Source organism: Bubalus kerabau, chromosome 22 (assembly GCF_029407905.1).
Source record: "Bubalus kerabau isolate K-KA32 ecotype Philippines breed swamp buffalo chromosome 22, PCC_UOA_SB_1v2, whole genome shotgun sequence".
NCBI classification, from domain to species: Eukaryota; Metazoa; Chordata; class Mammalia; order Artiodactyla; family Bovidae; genus Bubalus; species Bubalus kerabau.
The window spans coordinates 26,795,698-26,815,295 of record NC_073645.1 but is presented as its reverse complement, the minus strand read 5'-3'; the positions used below and the strand labels follow the sequence as shown (position 1 = coordinate 26,815,295).

The window sequence follows — 19,598 nt, the reverse complement described above, 5'->3', positions numbered from 1 at the left end:
CTTGGACGTCCCCGGCTGCATCCACAGAGAGGCAGGAGGGGAAGGTTGCCCGCAGTCCCAGCCTTCAGAGCCCAGTGTTACACCGACACCCTCTGGCCCGGCCCCCACGTTGCACTGAGGTTCTGCAGCCCAGAGAGGGGCGTGGCTTGCCTGAGGTCGCCCAGGGAAACGGGATTGGCACCAGGGTTTCTGACCCAGAGCCCAGTGTTTTTTCCATCGCTCAGAAACTCCCCCAGCTGATTTCCAGAGCTTCCTGAGTGCTGGTGCAGAAGGACACCTGGAGGTCCTTGTGGAGACTTAAATCGGGGCCTGGCTGAGGGACAGGGAGGAGGGACCAGCTGCTGGCCTGCTCGGAATAGCTGGAGAAGTGGGAGCTGGGCTGTGGCCAGGTCTGATTTAATTAGGCAGAGGCGGGCTCCTGATTAGAGGAGGCTGCGCCTGCCAAGCCAAAGAATTCAAGCTTAAGAGCCAGGAGTGCCCCAGCCCCCACCACAAGCAGGAGAGGGCACCTGGGAAGTCACAGGGCCCCGCGATGCCAAGGGCAGGCGCCTCGGGATCCAGGGGACACGGGTCACCCCCTTGCTGGCTCATGGCACGTCTGGGTGGAGCCACCGCTGTGTGTTGGGCGCCGGGCAGGGTTGTGGCCACAGGAATCGTGGTGGGCAGGTGGGGAGGGGGAGCAGAGAGAGATGGAAGTCTTGGTTCCGAATCCTCCAGCAGTAGATCTGAGGAGGGGACTGAGCCCAGGCAGCTTATTTGGGAGACGAGACCAGCGAGGGAGTGAGGCGAGGCGGGAGAGGCCAAGCAGCTGCAAGTGAAGCATCAGCACAGCTACGCTGGGGGCGACCGGGTGCTGGGACCCACTGCGGGGCCTTCCTCAGGCGCTCCCTTCCTCCTGTGTGCCCTCCCGCAACCCACCTCCAAACAGCAGGGGACACAGCTTCCCTGAAGGCCTGTGTGCCAACACCCACATGGTCTTCCCTGTGCTTAGGAGTACTTCCGGGAGTGTCCCTGTGGCCTGCCACTGGGAAGGCTTGGTCTCTGTTCCAGCCACAGCTCCCTCCCCTTCCCCAACCTCCTCCCCCGCCCCAGGCCCCTCCCCTTCTCCAGCCCCTCCCCTTCCCGCACCTCCTACCCCTCCCCAGGCCCCTCCCCCGCCCCAGCCCCCTCCCCTGCCCCAGCCCACAGCCCTGCCCCAGCCTTTGCATCTGCCCTCAGGTTCTCCTTTAATCCTCTCTTCCTCGAGAGCCCTCCCTTTCTTTCTCCACTTTAGCATCCTTATCCCTTTCTTCAGAGCTCTTAACCCAGTTTATCACTTGGCTTTATCCAGTTGTTCATTGTCCTCCCTGGGGCGGGGGATGAGTCCTGTCTTACTCAATGCTGCAAGCCCCAGGGCCTGGCACATAATTGTCGTTCAGTCGCCAAGTCCTATCCAGCTCTTGGCGACCCCATGGACTGCAGCACGCCAAGGCTTCCCTGTCCTCCACCGTCTCCGGGACTTAGCTCAAGTCCTGGCACCGAAGAGGCGCTGGCACATTCTTGCTTTGGACAGTGGAGCTGCTGCAGGGAATCAATCACAGGAAAGTGCAGCTGCAGGGAAGGTGGGCGAGCACCACCCCACCCTGGCTGTGGGCTCCGGGACTAGACCCTGTGTCACTAAGCACTGAGGTTCTGGAAGCAGAGTGGAGATGACCATGACTGTAAGTCTGCTTCATGCCTGAGGGCCACCCTGGCTAAACACTCAGGAGGGCCTGCAAAGAGGGGCCAGTACCCTGCAGTCCTCTTCCTAGCAGGGCGGCCTGGCCAGTACACCTGGGACAGTCATTGAGTATGAGATGGTCAAGCAGGCTGGGTGTAGATGCTCACACCAGGAGGGCAAGGGGACCTTGGAGAGGGAGCTAGCTAGCCCCCCTGCAGGGAGGGGGCGCGGAGGTGGGCAGGGAAGGCCACCTTCCAAGCAGGGGTGTTAGGCAGGGGTGGGGGTTTGGGGGGGGTGGGTGTGGCATGAGAAGACCAGAAGAGACTGAAAAGATGGTGATGGAAAAGATGGAAAAGGCTTAGGAGTGAGCCGACACCCAGTTCAGATCTGAGCTCTTTGTGCCTCAATTTCCCCATCTTGACAATGGGGCTAATGATAGAACCTTCTTCTTAGAATGGTACTTGAAATAATGTGCCTGAAGCACATCAAAAGGAAAGTAATGAAGGTGTTAGTCGCTCAGTCGTGTCCTACTCTTTGAGACACCATGGACTATAGTCCACCAGGCTCCTCTGTCCATGGGATCCTCCAGGCAAGAGTACTGGAGTGGGTTGCTGTTCCCTTCTCCAGAGGATCTTCCCAACCCAGGGATTGAACCCAGGTCTCTCGCATTGCAGGCAGTTTCTCTCCCGTCTGAGCCACCAGGGAAGCCCAGAGCACGTCAAACCGTGCCCAGATGGTAGTTCTGAGCTCACACGTGACCTTGTTCTCAGGGTTGGGCCCACAGGGGACACGGCAAAGGAGGTGGTGAGATGCTGTGGCCAGGTGGGGGAGGAGAGAGACGCACTTGGCGGGATGATGGCCCAGACAAAGGACGGAGCACGGGAGGCCCAGGCCATCCTCGTCAGCGGACAGAAAACGCACTGAGGCATAGGTGGGCTCTGCCCATCGAGACTGCTCTAGCCCTCTTGTATTTTACACAAACTAACACCCGCACTTGCTCTGTGTGTGTGTGTGTGTGTGGGTGGGTGGTAGTCACTCAGTTGTGTCCAACTCTTTGTGACCCCATGGACTGTAGCCTGCCAGACTCCTCTGTCCACGTGATTCTAACCCATCTATAATTATCGGGGAAGACCTCCTGAAGGAAGTGGCATTTTCCACTGGGCTTTACTGGAGGGGAAGGGAAGGAGGGGAGGGCAGAGACCCACGATCTGCCTGCGGGACAACTCAGGATCACAGCACAGCTCGGGCCAGTCCCTCAGAACCAGCCAGCAGCCCTTAGCCCGGTTGCCAGTCGTCAGGGCTCTGTGCCCACTCACTCAGCAAACGCCAGCGGTGCCCAGCCCTGTGCGAGGCCTGGAGCGACATCACAGTTCCTGCCTCATGGAGCCTACAGTGGAGGGAAGGAAGCAGCGCAGGTATTAATAGTAAGAGCTACAAAGGAGAAGAGAGGGTGCCGTGGTAGGCTGGGTTTGGGGGTGTCGGGAATCAGCACTGGGCCGGGCGCTGGAGGAGGGAAAGGAGAGAAAAGTCAGAGAGGGAGGCAGAGCCCAGGACAGTGTCAGCTCAGTGTCTCGGTCCCCAGAACTTAGGGACGCTCCCTTGAGAGAAGCAGCCTCTGTGGACACTGTCAGTTGGCCCCAGACGCAGCCAGGCCGTCCTGGCTCCACGGAGCCCTGAAGGCTCACTTCAGCTGCAGAGCCTCCGAGAAGTGGCAGGGCACGTGGCCTGGGCAGCAGACAAGGGGCCATGAAGGATCAGAAACCATTGTGCCTCCAAGCCCAGGCGGTCATGGACGCTCACCACGGGTCACGTCGGGCTTCCTCTTCCTCACAGCTGTGCTCACACCGAGCTGAGGCTGTGATAACAGAGTGTCTAGAATTTGGTGTCCTTTTGGTATTTCTGGCCCTGTGTCTTCATTTTTCTTTGCTCTTCCCACCTACTCCTAACTAGCTTATCTGGCTGAATTTTATAGGTGTCCTTATCGACCACAAGATGCTGAATGATCTGAGAGCTAGACTAAGGCCACTTGGGCTCGCATGCTGTGTTACCTTGGGCAAGTGACATGCCCTCTCTGATCCTCCATTTCTCTTCTGTAAAGTGGGAGAAATAAGAGAACCTACCACACATGAGGGTCAAATGAGCTGATGTGTGTCACGAGCTTAGTTTGGTACCTGGCATAATGTGAATGCTTGGAAAAACATGACATTCTTGTCAGCCGTGGTGAAAGTGAAGTCGCTCAGTCGTATCCAACTCTTTGCGACCCTTGTAGCCCACCAGGCTCCTCCGTCCATGGGATTCTCCAGGCAAGAATACTGGAGTAGGTTGCCATTTCCTTCTCCAGGGGATCTTCCCGACCCAGGGATCGAACCCAGGTCTCCTGCATTGCAGGCAGACGCTTTAACCTCTGAGCCGCCAGGGAAGCCCAATAACAAGAATAATAACAATAATAACAATATAACAGATAACAGATAATAACAATAGCAGTAGCAATAATAGTACGCCTCTCCCTCCCGCCTTGGAGAGGAAGGCCTCACTCGGGGTGGGGTGGCCTGACCCCCTCCCTCCATTCCCCCTCCCACTTCCCACCATGCCCTGGGGTCCAAGGGCTCCCGCCTGCTCCAGGGCCTCCGGGGACTTGTTGGTGACGTCAGTATATGCAGAGGCTGGAGGAGGTGGCCCAGGGCTGGCCCACTGGGAGCTGCCTTGGCTGTCCTGCTGAATGGTGACTTTGCTGTAGTGGAGCCAGGCTGACCCAGAGGAGAGAGAGCAGGTTCGGTGCTGATAGGAAGGCTGGTTGGGGGAGGGCTGGAGCGGGAAGCTGGTACGCAGGGCTCGCAGGCTGCCCCTCCAGCAGCTAGGAGGGCCCAGGCCTGGCCGGGGCCAGGAGCTGGAAGCCTCTGGGCAGAAGTCACGTGGGGCCCAGTCTAGCACCCTGATTATTTCAGTCAAGGAAACTGAGGCACAGACAGGGCTGCTGTCCCCCAGGTCTTGTGAACCCCACGCTGGGTGGTCCAGCTTGGTGTCTTTAATTTTAATTAGGTTGCTCAAATGGTAAAGAATCTGCCTGCAAGCTGGGAGACCCAGCTTCAGTCCCTGGGTTGGGAAGATCCCCTGGAAAAGGACATGGCAACCGACTCCAGCATTCTTGCCTGGAGAATCCCACAGAGAGAGGAGCCTGGCGGGCTACAGTCCATGGGGTTGCAAAGATCTGGACACGACTGAGTGACTAACACTTTCACTTTTTCAAGGTTAGAAATTTAGTTCTTGGGGGGGGGGGTCCCCTGGTGGTTAGGCTTATGGGCTTTCAATGCCAGGGCCTGGGTTCAATTCTGGGTCAGGGAATCCCATAAACTATAAAATCCCATAAAATCCCATAAACTATATGGCGTGGTCAAAAAAATAATAATCATTAGTTCTTGGATCACATCAGGCAGCTCCTAAGTGCTCAACAGCTACGGTGGCCACCGTACTGGGCACTGCGGGTGCCCTTCCCATCAGTGATCACAGGGAATTCCATCAGGCAGCTCCAGGTAGGGCAGTACTAGGTGTCGGGGGCCAAACTGGGACACTCGGGGCCATCGGAGGTCAAAAATCAGTGGGCTTTCTGAACAAGCTGGCCCTCCCCAGGCCGTGGAAGGTTGTGAGAAACTAGAGATGGCTGGAGGGTGCGAGTGATTCCTGTGGGCGCAGACAACCACGAGTCTACGGCTGTGCTTCCTCGTTGCTAGCCGTGTGGCACCAGGCAAGTTACTTAAGCTGTCTGAGCTTCATCTGTAAAAGGGGCCTAAGGCACCTGCCCCAGGAACAACATCAAGCAGCTGTCAAGGGGCTGGGCACGTCTGAGTGCGCGGTGTTCACGCATTTGTGATACAGAGTTCTGGAAAACCTGGGAGACGGTTCTCTCGCTGTCTCAGGTGACCATGCAGGCTCCGAGACCCCCTGCCCTCCCAGGCTGTGCAGGTGGGCCAGGCGCCTGGGAGAGGCCCGGGGCCCTCCTCTGAGCATTCTTTCCCACAGCAGCCAAGGTAGGAACAGGCACAGCTGGGCCTTGGACGGGCTCCTGGGCCTCCGTGGGAAGCAGGAAGCCATTGGCCCAAGCTCCCAACTTTCCAACCTCGGCTCCAAATTAGACCAGGGCTGGGGAGTGCGGGGCCCACAGCCAAGGAGCAAGCCGGAGGTGTACTCAGCAGTGGGCCCCCAGTGTCTGTCACACACACACACACACACATACAACACACACACAAAAACAATGCACCTCTGCAGTCAGGGCCATGGCAGCTTGGGAGCTGTCTCTGTCTCCTGAAGAAGTCCCCATCCTGCCCCCTGAACAGGGAGAACCAGAACCAGATGGGAACCCAGTTCTCAGTCCCAGAGCTGGTGTCGCCGCTGTCCAGGGGAAAGTCTTTTGTTACAAACATCGCCTCTGGGTTCCTTCTTCTAAAGTCTGAGCCACTTTCCTTGGCTTGCGGTCCAGCCCCAGCTGCATGTCCTGTCCCCCCAGGCATTCAGCCTCCCAGAGGCCACATACTCACATACACACACACACACACACACACACACACACACACGCAGGATCCCACATCCGTTCCTATCCCTGCATCTTTGCTCACATCATCCCTTCCACTCCAGCTTTCCTTCCTGCCTCTGCTCTTTCTAAATATCCATCTTTCACAGGTAGCTCTAGGCTTTCCCCTTCTGGGTAGACCTCCCCACCCACCTCAACCCACTCTGATCTCCCTTTTCCAGGGCAGATCCCCACAACATGTCCTTTTGACCAGGCCTTGTAGCACCTAATCACAGGGTGACTTGTATGTTTTCTTTTGCTGGGTTTTTGTCTTGTGTCTCCAACTAGATGGTATGGCCTGTGAGGGCAGAACTGTGCTTCCCACCACTTCTGCTCAGATGCAAGGCTGTGTCCCTAGTAACTGCTCAGTTAAGACACTGACAGATGAGTGGGTGGATGGATGGATAGATGGATGGATGGATAGACAAATGCACTTGGAGAGAGACAGGGAAGGCCTCCAAACATGGAAGACCCTCCTTGCCCTTCTCTCCGGGGATGTCACGGTAGAACCCCATCACAGACTCCGTCACTGCCCCTTTCACCGTTCCCCACTCTCCCTCTCCTCCACGGACTGCATGTCAGTCACATCTGGGTGGGACGCCTGGGATTACACACACTCTTTGTTTTCCCGGTCCTGAGCTGGCACCACGGACGACAGAGCCAGGCTCCTCCAAAGCCCATGCTGGTGAGGGGCCAGGCAACACTTCCTCCACCCTGGCTGCTGCCCACACTCCAAACCCAGCCCCTCTCGTGAACCCAGGCTGTTGGCCAGGCCCCACATGCCCGATGCCATTCTAAGAGCTTTGCATGTGATCCCAGGTGATCCCCACAACAACAGCAGATGTAGGCTCTAATTTCATCCCTTTTGACAAATGACGATACGGAGAGGTTAAGAAACTTGCCTCTGTCACAAAGTGGCATCTGGACCAGGCTCGAGCCCGCTCACACTCCCAACCCTCTGCTGGAGGCCTGGAGTCGTCCCTGGGCTGGAGACATGCTCAGGGCCTTTGCCAGAGTGGTGAGTCCAGTCTTCCTGAGGAGACAGACAGACAGATGGGGCTTTGTCCTTCTGCTGTGGACAGAGCAGCAGCAGAGACCCTCTGGGGCGTTCAAGTGACTAGCACAAGACCTTGGAGGTTTCTGGGTCTGCGATCGCCTGGCATGGGCCGCTCTGGGACACAGCCTGGGGTTGGGGGGGACCTCTTCCCTCCCCAGGAATTCAGCTTTTTCACCCGGGGCAGGAATTCCGGCCTCTCTGGACTGTCCACATGGCACAATGGGGCCCATTCTCAGAACCCTGGAGCAAACAGGCCCTGCGGAGAAAGGATGGATTCTTGTTGGACACAAGGGCCCTCAGTGCCATGATTTAGACCAGGGCACACATGGGGGCAAAGAACAGCTTCATGCCCCCCGCCAACCGCCGTCTGTCTTCCCTAGAGGTCGCTGCCCCTCAACACCATTCCGTGCAAGGGCTCTCAAAAGCCAGCACGGAAGCCCAGCTGGGGCTCCGTGGGGTGGAAAGCTCCAGCTCTCCAGAGCCTCCTCGCTCGGCCTCTGGAGCCACATTCGCTGTCTAACTGTTATGGTTTTACAAAGAAGAGTTAACAGCTCCTGAGGACAGTCAGAGAGGCCCCCTTACATGGATGGGGAAACTGAGGGCTTGAGAATTGGTTGGTGTTTCTAAACCTTTTTCTGCCACGGTCAGAAATTTCGCATCACAATCCAATACAGACAGACAAGGGGATGAGTAGACAGACATCTGAAGCCAAGGTTCACCGAATCGTATTTCATCTTAGCTCTGGGTGACAAGATCATTTTGCCTCTTCTACCTCAGGGGTCTCCAACCCACCCACCACCCACCACCCACACCCACCCCCAGGCTGTGCAACAGGAGGTGAGTGGCAGACACCCCCCGCCCCCCACTGCCTGTCGATGGAAACACTGTCTTCCACAAAACCAGTCCCTGGGGTCCAAAAGTTTGGAGATGGCTGTTTTAGCTTTTAAATATGCTGGTGGGGACCCACCGAGTTGGTTTCAGAACTCGCTCACGGGTCACAACCTGGCATTCAAAAAGCGCTAGTTGGAAGTGTCTTGCCCAAGTCTACCGGCCACGGAAGGGCAGAGCCAGGCCCAGGACCGGCAGGGGTGGGGATGGGCGGTGGGGAGGGGGTGTGGACATCCAGGCTCAGAGTCCTCGCAGCCCCTCCTGCCCGCCCCCTAGCTGTCCACCTCAGCCTCTTAACAAAAAGCTTTCCCCTAGCCAGGCCCTGACCCTATCACTCCTCCATTCTGAAACCTTCCAGATTTCGGAGCAGGACTTCAAAGCCCTACCCTTCCCTGCTCTGGTCTCCCCTCCCCCACCCCTCACCTGGCCTTTCCCTGCCTGTCCCTCTGCTCACCAACACTCCCCAGTAGTTCAACTCCTCCTCTTCAGAGCTCCTTGTTCCTGCTTCTTGAACTTTCCCCCTCTCTACCCTCTCCATGGATCCAAACTCCTCTGCTCCTCCAAGGCCCAGCTCACAGCTTCCTCCTCCAGGAGGCCACCTTGGATGTCCTACAGCCCTGGGATCTCTGTCTCCTCTGCAGCTGGTGGGTAACCTCTCCTGTGACTCGCAGCATGGGCTGTCTCAGAAGGTTACCTTTCTTACTGCGCTAGCTAGTTTTGTTCCCTTAATTTCACCCCAGACTCGCAGGCCAGAAGCACAAGTCACGTATTTCTCCCACACCTGCTCAGGCCTTCACAAGGCTGCCTCCTGCAGGAGCCACAAAGTGCTTACTGGTTAGTAACAGCAGTCAGAACCATTGCTGCACACCTCAAGGGCTCCACGTCACTCGCCTAGCCAGGCCTGCATACCATCACCCCGCCCACCACCGTCCCCATGATCCAATGATCCAGGTCCCACCCACGACCCCAAGACTGCTTGGCTCTCAAGGTCACCGACAGCCATCTGGCAACCTGCGGTTCCCAGCAGCCGCAGCCCTGCAGACAGGCGTCCTGGGCCAAACAGCCAATGTCAGCCAGCAGACAGGGGGTAAGAACATCAGGCTGGCAGTGCGTGCATGTCCTCCTTTGCCAGGGCACTCGCTGACAGGAGCAACAGTGCAGGGGGAGGGCGGGGGGAAGGGGCAGTAGGCGGGGAAGGGCGCAGCCCCGCAGCACTCAGAATGCCACAGGTGGGGACTCAGCATCCTTCCACACAGCCGGTCCTCCAGACTGGGCTTTCTCTCCTAGTCTCTCCCTTGTCTCGGGGGCTCTTCCTGGCTTTGCCTCTCACTCCGGGAACCCTCACTGGCAGGATGGCTGCCTCCTTTCCCCACTGAGAGCCCGCTTCTCCTGCCCGTGCGTCCTCTCCTTGCACCCCAGTCCCCGGTGGACCTCGACGTGGGGAGCCCTCTGGGTCAGGATGTCAGTGGAGCTTCATGAGCCCCGGCCAGCCACTTAAGCCCTCAGGACCTCCATCTCGTCATACATAAAACGGATTAACACCACCTCTGCCCACTCTAGAGCAAATATCTGTTCAAGAAAGGGAGGGGAAGCATGTGCAAAAACAGGTGGCCCAGACACAGGACCTGCTAAATGCCTTTCCCACCCCCTCACTGCAGCCTCTCCCTCTTTTCTGTATCCAGCACCAGCCCCTTCCCTGGAATGTCCGGGGAAGGAGCACAGCATGTCTCACCAAGAGAAATGAAAGAGAGAACAAAAAGGAAAGCTGGCCTTTCTGAGTGCCCTTAGCACGATCATTGCTTAGTTCAGGGCTCTGAGCATTTGCCGCTCCTTGGAGGTTAGATGCTTTCCAATACATGAGTCCAGAGTTTGCCAATTCCTGTGGATCAGTGTCACCTTGAAAATGTGGCTGTTTCTAGATGAGCCCTATTCAAACATTGTGTGTACAAACAGGCTTTCCCTTTGTGGATGGCACTTGACAGCCACCATTGCCGGTTTGGTGTCTGAAAAGCCTGAAACTGCAGAGTAGTCTGGACTTGCCCCTGCGTGGTTCTGTGCCGCCAGCATCGTGGTGGGGTCCTTAAAAAGAAGTCCCTGCCTTTGGTTTTAGGGGGTTCTGCAGGGTCCAAGCTCAAACAGGACTTTGCCATTTGGGTAGCAACAGAGGTGGGGTCAGGGCCAGGGGTGAGAAAAGAAGCATTTCTATAGCATTTTCTGTGCCGGGCACCATGGGAACCTCTTTAAGAGCACTGTGTGTTTCCTGCTCCCCAAATCCTAACGGGTTGCTACAGTTACTCTCCTCCTTCTGTACACAGAGAAATAGAGGTTCTGGAGGTAAAGGAAGTAAGTAGCTCACGATGACCACCCAGCTAGCAAGTAGCAGAAAGTTGAACTGGAATCTGCTTCCAGCACGTTCCCTCATGCTGCAGACAGCAACATCCTAAGTGAACTGTTTATATCACATAGGCTGCAGAGGGGGAGTCCCCTGTTTAAATGAGGGAAGGGTGTGATGCTGGGTTGGAGGAACCCCACCCTTTTTCTCCAGCCAGGCCTGACCTGTACACCATCTGGTGATCAACCATCCTGGCTTGTCTGTGACCTTCCGAGTTTGGGCTCTGAAAGTCCTGTGTCCCAGTTTTGCCCAGGATGGTTGGTCACTGTGGCCTTGGTCACCCCCGGACCAGTTGCAGAGAAGGCCAAGTGGCCTGACGGAGCCGTGTCAGGACAGCCTGGGAGGCCTTTTCAATTACATTAGCTTCTGGCGGCACTAGAGGGAGACGCCAGCCTCGCCTCCCCTCCCTTTCTCCCTTCCTGTGACTCCCCGGGAGATGGTGATTCAGCAGCAAGTCGGAAGCAGGCTAGACTGTGACCTACCAGGAGTGGAATTGCCAGGGGCGTGGGGGCTGTCAGCACCAGCTCTGGGCAAGGCCTGAGCAAGGAGGGGAGGTGGGGAGGGGGTCTTGAGTTGGTGAGAAACTGGACTCTGACGGAGGGTCTGCTGTCCTGCCCAGGCCAGTACTGATTGCTGGACAGCAGGAGGTGGGAGATCCCCGCCTCTCCCCACCCCGCCCCATGCCCTGGTATGTGAGGGATGGGGGAGTCCCAGCCACTGGATATCTAAGCTGCTTCTCAGCACATTCAACAGCTAAAAATATGAAATGGCTTTGCTAAAAGGTGCCCAACCGGAAACCTCCAAGAGGTTTCCTATTAGGGCCGCCCCTACTCAGGCTGGAGGCCAGACCCTGTGTAAGGAGTCCTAGGCCTGCCAGTCCCACCATCCAGCCCCAGCCTGGGCCCCCCATGCCAGGGCCTTGGCCTCCACCCCATTAACCCATGTGCTTCTCAGGCCCCCAGGGCTGGCATTACCCTCCTCCCCTGCACCCACTCGTGGCAGCATCTGGTCTTGACCCAGAGAAGGCCAGGTTCCCAGCCTCCATTCCCAGCCTCACCTACTCACTGTGTGACCTTGAACATGTTGTCCAGCTTCTCTAAGCTTTGCTGTCCTCACCTGCCCAAAAAAGGAGACCACAGGACCCAGGAGTCCTTGAAGGGAAGGGCTCATCCAGTAGTTGAAGGACAGGCTGGCTGGGGTGGGTTGGGAGGAGTGGCCAGGGGTTGTCTGGAAGCTTCTTTGGCACCTCAAGCTCATTGTTCTTACTAAGCAAGATTTTCTTGGGGGTGGCTAGAGTCCCAGTGGAGGCTGTGGTACAGGGACTGGAGTGCCCCCGGCACCGCTGCTGCCTACAGGGGTTTCAGTGATTGAGCGGAGACTGCTGGACCTGGGGTTCTCAACCAACACTGGGGCAGCCTTGGGGGCTCGTCCAAGATGCAGACACTAGGTTCGTCAGCTCAGGGGTGGGGGCCACATCTGAACTTGTAAGTCCGGCTCTCCAGGTGACCCTGTTGAATGCTCAGGTTGAGAATCGCTGAGGGGGCCTGGCACAGAGTGGCCTCAGCAGCCGTGAACTATGTTCGTCTCCCACTCCTGAGCCTCGACATGCTCCCGTCACATGGTAATGACCTGCCTGTCTCCCCTTGGGGGCTGTTGATAAGCTCAAAGAGAATCATGGGCAGCGCAGCTGCACAAACAGAGTGGGGACAATGCAATGGCCATCACTGCAAGGAAGCCACGCCCCCCATCTGGTCTGCTGGCCGCCAGGGGATGGGCAGTGGGCCACTGTGGTCCCCGGGCCAGAGGCTTCTCCTGCAGGACCAGCTGGGAGGTGGTGGGGTAGGGGAGGGGAGCTGATCCTGGCCCTCCACTCTCTGCCCTTCCTCAGGCCCTACCAGGCAATAAGGCCTGAGAAACAAAGTCTCTCTTTGGGAGATGCAAGTCTGCTGGGCTGGACGTAGCCACCATATAACACTCTCCTCCTCCTCGCTGGGAATTCTCCCTACGGCAGAGCTTCAGTGGTCACAGCCAGGCACTTCTACACAGAGTCTTCCCCATCTCCATTCTGCCCTACGGAGCTGACCCTGGCTCTGCCCTTCCTGGACTGATGAGCCGGGGACCGGGGCAAATGGGAACTCTCCCACCTGCCTTTTGAAGGCAACAGATTCAGCAGGTTCCCCGTTATCCCCCATCCGTGACGCAATTTCATGGGGGCAGGGGAGCTCATAAACCACAGCCCTTCCCCAGCTTGGATGACCCTGGGCGGTCACTGAACCTCATCTGTAAGGTGCGGATGATAGAACCTCCTTAGTGTGGACGTGAGGATTGAAAGAGGCTTGGAATACTGAGGAGGTTCTCAAACAAGAGGGCTGGTGGGAGGGGGGAGGGGATGGTATCAGAAATGGAGGTTCCTGGGCCTCAGCCCCAGCATTCCTATTCACAGGCCTCTGTGGGAAACCTACGAGCCTAGGAGACAGGGTCTCATCCTAGGCTGTGGAGGCAAAGCACCCTGAAGCTTAACAAATGGCCTCAAAGCCCAGGTAACCCCCTAGACTCCCAGGATTGGAGTCTTGGGGAGTCCATGAAGGTGACTCCTTCCCAGTGAACCTGCTGTCCTTTCTTCCAGTAGACTCCCTCTTTCCAGCCAGCAGACCTAGCTGCCAGTTCGCTTCGACTGAAGCTGGGCAATTGGCATTTTCTTTGATCCCCAGGGAAACGATCATTTCCCCTGGTCTCCACATAGATCACCATCCAGCCCTACCTGAGCATTTAATAGACCTGTCTTAGAGGCTCCCCTGAGGACTGGTGGATGCAAGGGTGCAGTTCAGTTCAGTTCAGTCGCTCAGTCATGTCCGACTCTTTGCAACCCCATGGACTGCAGCACACCAGGCCTCCCTGTCCATCACCAACTTCTGGAGTTTATCGGGCTTTGAACTTGGACCCTGCAGAACCCCCTAAAACCAAAGGAAGGGACTTCTTCTTAAGGACCCCACCACGATGCTGGCGGCACAGTATCATGCAGGGGCGAGTCCGACTCTTTGCAACCCCGAGGACTGCAGCACGCCAGGCCTCCCTGTCCATCATCAACTCCCGGAGTTTACCCAAACTCATGTCCATTGAGTTGGTGATGCCATCCAACCATCTCAGCCTCTGTCGTCCCCTTCTCCTCCTGCCTTCAATCTTTCCCAGCATCAGGGTCTTTTCCAATGAGTCAGTTCCTCACATCAGGTGGCCAAAGTATTGGAGTTTCAGCTTCAACATTGGTCCTTCCAATGAACACTTAGGACTCATGTACCCTTAGGATGGACTGGTTGGATCTCCTTGCAGTCCAAGGGACTCTCAAAAGTCTTCTCCCACACCACAGTTCAAAAGCATCAGTTCTTTGGCACTCAGCTGTCTTTATAGTCCAACTCTCACATCCATACATGGCTACTGGAAAAACCATAGCTTTGACTAGATGGACCTTTGTTGGCAAAGTAATATCTCTGCTTTTTAATATGCTGTCTAGGTTGGTCATAACTTTCCTTCCAAGGAGTAAGCATCTTTTAATTTGATGGCTGCAATCACCATCTACAGTAATTTTGGAGCCCCCACAAAAATAAAGTCTGCCACTGTTTCCACTGTTTCCCCATCTATTTGCCATGAAGTGATGGGACCAGATGCCATGATCTTAGTTTTCTGAATGTTGAGTTTCAAGTCAACTTTTTCACTCTCCTTTTCACTTTCATCAAGAGGCTTTTTAGTTCCTCTTCACTTTCTGCCATAAGGGTGGTGTCATCTGCATATCTGAGATTATTGATATTTCTCCCGGCAATCTTGATTCCAGCTTGTGGTTCTTCCAGCCCAGCGTTTATTATGATGTCCTCTGCATATAAATTAAATAAGCAGGGTGACAATATACAGCCTTGACATACTCCTTTTCCTATTTGGAACCAGTCTATTGTTCTACGTCCAGTTCTAACTGTTACTTCCTGACCTGCATACAGATTTCTCAAGAGGCAGGTCAGGTGGTCTGGTATTTCCATCTCTTCAAGAATTTTCCACAGTTTGTTGTGATCCACACAGTCAAAGGTTTTGGCATAGTCAATAAAGCAGAAATAGATGTATTTCTGGAACTCTCTTGCTTTTTTGATGATCCAGTGGATGTTGCCAATTTGATTTCTGGTTCCTCTGCCTTTTCTAAAACCAGCTTGAGCATCTGGAAGTCCACAGTTCACGTATTGCTGAAGCCTGGCTTGGAGAATTTTGAGCATTACTTACTAGTGTGTGAGATAAATGCAATTGTGCGGTAGTTTGAACATTCTTTGGCATTGCCTTTCTTTGGGATTGGAATGAAAACTGACCTTTTCCAGTCCTGTGGCCACTGCTGAGTTTTCCAAATTTGGCATATTAAGTGCAGCACTTTCATAGCATCATCTTTCAGGATTTGAAATAGCTCAACTGGAATTCCGTCATTTCCACTAGCTTTGTTTGTAGTGATGCTTCCTAAGGCCCACTTGACTTCACATTCCAGGATGTCTGGCTCTAGGTGAGTGATCACACCATCATGATCATCTGGGTCGTGAAGATCTTTTTTGTACAGTTCTTCTGTGTGTTCTTGCCACCTCTTCTTAATATCTTCTGCTTCTGTTAGGTCCATACCATTTCTGTCCTTTATTGTACCCATCTTTGCAAGAAAAGTTCCCTTGGTATCTCTAATTTTCTTGAAGAGATTTCTTGTCTTTCCCATTCTATTGTTTTCCACTATTTCTTTGCACTGAACACTGAGGAAGGCTTTCTTATCTCTCCTTGCTATTCTTTGGAACTCTGCATTCAAATGGGTATATCTTTCCTTTTCTCCTTTGTTTTTCTCTTCTTTTCACAGCTATTTGTAAGGCCTCCTCAGAGAGCCATTTTACTTTTTTGCAAGGGTGCAGGGAGGGGCCAAAGGCAGGAGCAGGGGTAGGAAGGCAGTGGGGGCAGGACTGGGAGGGGGCCTGTGGCTGAGTCTGGGTTAACTCCTTGCTGGGGGGCAGAGCAGGCTCCAGGCTGGAGCAGACCAGGGCAGGTAAAGCTGTTAACAGACTTCCCAAGTTACACAGTGGTAAGAATCCTCCTGCCTATGCAGGAGACTCAGGTTCGATCCCTGGGTCAGGAAGATCAGCTGGAGTAGGAAATGGCAACCTGCTCCAGTATTCTTGCCTGGTAAATTCCATGAACAGAGGAGCCTGGCAGGCTACAGTCTGTTACATACTTCTGGTCCTCCAGCAGTTATTTCTAGCAACAGGATTTGAACCCAGTGCTCACTGGAAGTTTAGCCACCATACCTGGCAGTATGCTCTGCCTACCCCCTATTGAATCCCCCAGTTCCCAGCCTGAGCCTTTCATTTCAGCATTAAGCCTACAGTCCCTATTCATCCATCACCACTGCCTGGCCAAGGGGCGCAGTTGGAGGGAACAAGGCACAGTGTGACCTCAGGGACCCATGGGTCTAGGGTGGGGGCGGACTTCCTTCAAAGGGTCACACAAATCTATAATTACAGCAGGGCCTGCAAGGGGAGGATGTCAGGCAAGACAGGTGAAGGAGGTAACATTTCGATCGTGACTTTAAAGGCTGAGTGGGCAAAGCACTGGGAGGGGAAGTTTGGCAGGGGTGGGGAGCGGGCTCCCGGTGCGCTGCAGGGCCTGGGTTCTAGCGACCACTCCCCGGGGCCTCAGTTTCCCTGTTAATGAACTGCTTGGAAACCTGCCTCGTCCTCCCCCATCGGAGTTCGGGGGAAGGTGCCTGCGAAAGGGCGCGAGTGGCCCACCGAGCCGGGGCCGGGCGGGGCGGGGCCGGGCGGGGGTGCGGACGGCCGGGCGGGGCGGGGCGGGCCGATCGCGGCCGGAGGGGTGGCAGAGCAGGCGGGGCCCCCGCGGGCTGGCGCGGCGCGCAGTGCGTGCGGCTGCGGAGCGCGCGGCTCGCCGGCAGCGGGAATCACATGAGCAGCGGCCCGCGAGTGCCCTGCAGCCGCAGCGCAGCAGTCTCGCGCCCCCGCACGACCCTAACCATGTCTCTGTGTTGTTGCTTCTTTTTCAGAGACTACGGCAGTTCCAAGAGGAAATCAGGTAAGGGAGCCTCCGGTCGTTCTTCCCTCCAACCTTCCCTCCCGCTTCGTGCACGCGCCGCTCTGACCCTGCGGGGGACTTTCTGAGGGCTTGTCCTCGCCCGCTTGCCCCGTGGTCCTGCTCCCTTTCTGTTGCCCCCATCCCCAGCTCCTGCCCCCTAAGACCTCTGGTACTCGCAACCCCTCCTCCCTCCGCGTCCCTCGGGTTCTCCCCGGTGCTGATGGGAGTGGGTGCATGGAGAGTGGGGGGCCTAAGCCCCCTAGATCCGCGCTACGTGTGCAGCCGGATCCTCCTCCTGGGGCTGCGGGGCCGACTGCTGGGCACTGCTGGGATTTCTCCCTGGGTCCTTACCGCGGTGCGGCAGCCACGGAAGGGTTAATAGACATGCTGGATTTTCCCCGTGAGAAGGTGAGATCCAGGAGCAGGGCGTTGGGGGGTGTGTGGTGGGGCGGGGATCGTGCCCGAGTGACTGTGAGTTTCTAACGCCTGAGGAGCAGCCTTGCCCCTCCTCCCTGGACTGTGAGCGCCTGGTCCACGCTGCGGGCGTGGGGGCTCTGCGCGGTGGCCCTCGGAGACCGGGTGGTAGGGCACTGACCTGCCCCGGCATTGGCACGGCAGGTGCCAGGGCTCACCCCGAGTTTGCCAAGAAGGTGGAGACAGGGAGCTGCGGAGCAAGTCTTTGGATGCTGTGTGCTGGGCGCTGCCCTCTGGGGTCAGGATTCTCGCAGGGGGGTGGGGGGAGGAACTGGGCCAATACCTGCAAGTGGGCAGGGTGCAGTGAATTGTGGGAGGGTGGTCCCTTGTATTTAGGGATGAGTGTGTACTGGGAGTTGCCGGGTAGGGAAGGGATTGGAACGATCTGTGTTATTCCTACTTATGGGGGTGGTGAGTTGTGGGGGTGGACAGCCGAGGGGGGCGGTTCTGGCCCCTGGGGTGGGAGAAGTGTGGAAGAATCCATGGCTCACATTAGCGGCTCACCTTGTGGGCAGGTACTTGTGTCTAGGTGCTTTGACCCCTGGATCAGTAGAGGAACATGCCTGTGTGTGAAAGATGGGCTGTGAATCGGGGTAGCTGTGATTGCATGGTGTGTTTCTGTGTGGCTTCCTATGGTTTGTGTGTATCCGTGTTTGCTTATATGTTAAGTGGGATGAGGAAAGATGTGTCCTGTATAGGGGGCATGTGTATGTGTGGGGGTCGTGTGTGTTCACGTGGGATTTCATAGTTGTGTGCTCTTGAGGATGTTTACTTGTTTAGGTGTGTGTGCCAGTGTGTTGGCACGTATCCATTTGTGGGTTGGCGTGTGTGCTTGTGTCCAGCTGTGGGATGAGACACATGCACACACATGCCTGTCACATGGGCAGGAGTGTTTCAGGTGTGCACACCGCTGTACTGCGGGGCATTTCCTCCGTGAACAGGAGGCTGAGGCTGCCTCATAAACTGCAGCGTCTTCTCACCGGTCCCTTGTAGCCAGAGCCCCAAGTGGGGGAACTGGGAAGGAGGGGCAAGCCTGGGAGTAGTGCTAGTGGTGAAGAACCCACCTCCCAATGCAGGAGACTTAAGAGACGCTGGTTCGATACCTAAGTTAGGAAGATCCTCTGGAGGAGGGCATGGCAACCCATTCCAGTATTCATGCCTGGAGAATCCCATGGACAGAGAAGGCTGGAGGGCTAATGGTCCATAGGGTCTCAAAGAGTTGGACATGACCAAAGTGACTTAGCACACAGGTACATCCCCTCCTCCCCAAGAAACTTGCCCCGAACCTCAGAGATGCAGTGACTGGTTGAGCCTGGGCTGAGATTCTGGCACCAGTTTCATGACCTCTCTGCCTCAGTTTCCTCATTCCTTAAAAAAACAGGGATATAGATGCTCTCTGTCTCACATGTAGAAGATTCAAGAAGTTAATGCAGAAAAGTCCCTAGGAGACAGTAACTGCTGGAGAAGCATGATTTATTGTCATCATCATCACTTTCTGAAGCCCTGGGACCCCCTGGTGAGTCCCTTCTCTACTCTCAGCCTCAGTTTCCTCCTCTGTAGAGTTGTGGACTGGCCCAGATAACCTACCAGCCCTCAATCTCTGAGCCTCAGAGTCTGTGCTGCTTCCTAAGCAAGGCAGGGCCCCACCCAGGGAAAGCTTCCCCGGTTTCTCTGCCTTCCACTCTCAGGCCAGGAAAAGGATGGATGGAGAAATTTAATTTATGCTGCTGTGCTTATGATAATGGCCACTTACTGTCATGGTTAAAAGAGTCAGCTCTGGAGCCAGACGGCAGGAGTTTAGAGTCTGGCTCTTCAGACCTTGGGCGTTCCTCCTACCCTCTCTGTGCCTGTCTTCCCTTCTGTAAACTAGGGATACTATTCTTACCACCTTGTAGAGTTAATTTTCTGTGTCAACCTGACTGGGCTGCAGTGCCCAGATATTTTGTCAAGCATTATTCTGGATGTTTCTGTGAAGATGTTTTTTGAATTAGATTAACTTTTAAATCAGTGGACCTTGAGTAAAGCAGATTACCCTCCCTAATGTGGGTTGGTCTCATCCATCAGTTGAAGGCCTTAAGGGAAAGACCAACCTCCCCCAAGCAAGAAGGAATTCTGCCAGCACCTTTGGACTTGAACTGCAGCTCTTCCTTGAGTCTCCAGCCTATATGCATACCCCCAGCAGACTGTGGGCTCATCAAGGCCCCACAGTCACATGAGCCAATTCCTCCCTCTCTTCTTTCTCTCTCTGTCAATATTCTGTTTTATTTATCTGGAGAATCCTGACTAATACACAGCTCATGGTTATAATGAAAATTACATAAACTTCTATATATATAAGTCTGCCTGGAACACTGCCTGCACCCTGGACAGTTCTCCTGAAGTGCTAGCTACTGTTATTATTTAGTGAGCATCTAGTGTGTACTGGAGGACTTCCCTG

The 19,598-nt window shown here is 55.5% G+C and overlaps 1 protein-coding gene across 3 annotated transcripts in view; it reads left to right on the top strand.

Moving 5' to 3' along the window:
* SH3PXD2A (SH3 and PX domains 2A) overlaps positions 1-19,598 on the top strand; it is a 248,259-nt gene that overhangs the window by 144,673 nt on the left and 83,988 nt on the right. For all 3 annotated transcript variants that reach the window (XM_055560250.1, XM_055560251.1, XM_055560252.1), the window contains one exon: positions 16,659-16,687. In XM_055560250.1, coding sequence (XP_055416225.1) covers positions 16,659-16,687 — 29 coding nt within the window. The remainder of the gene's footprint in view (positions 1-16,658; positions 16,688-19,598) is intronic.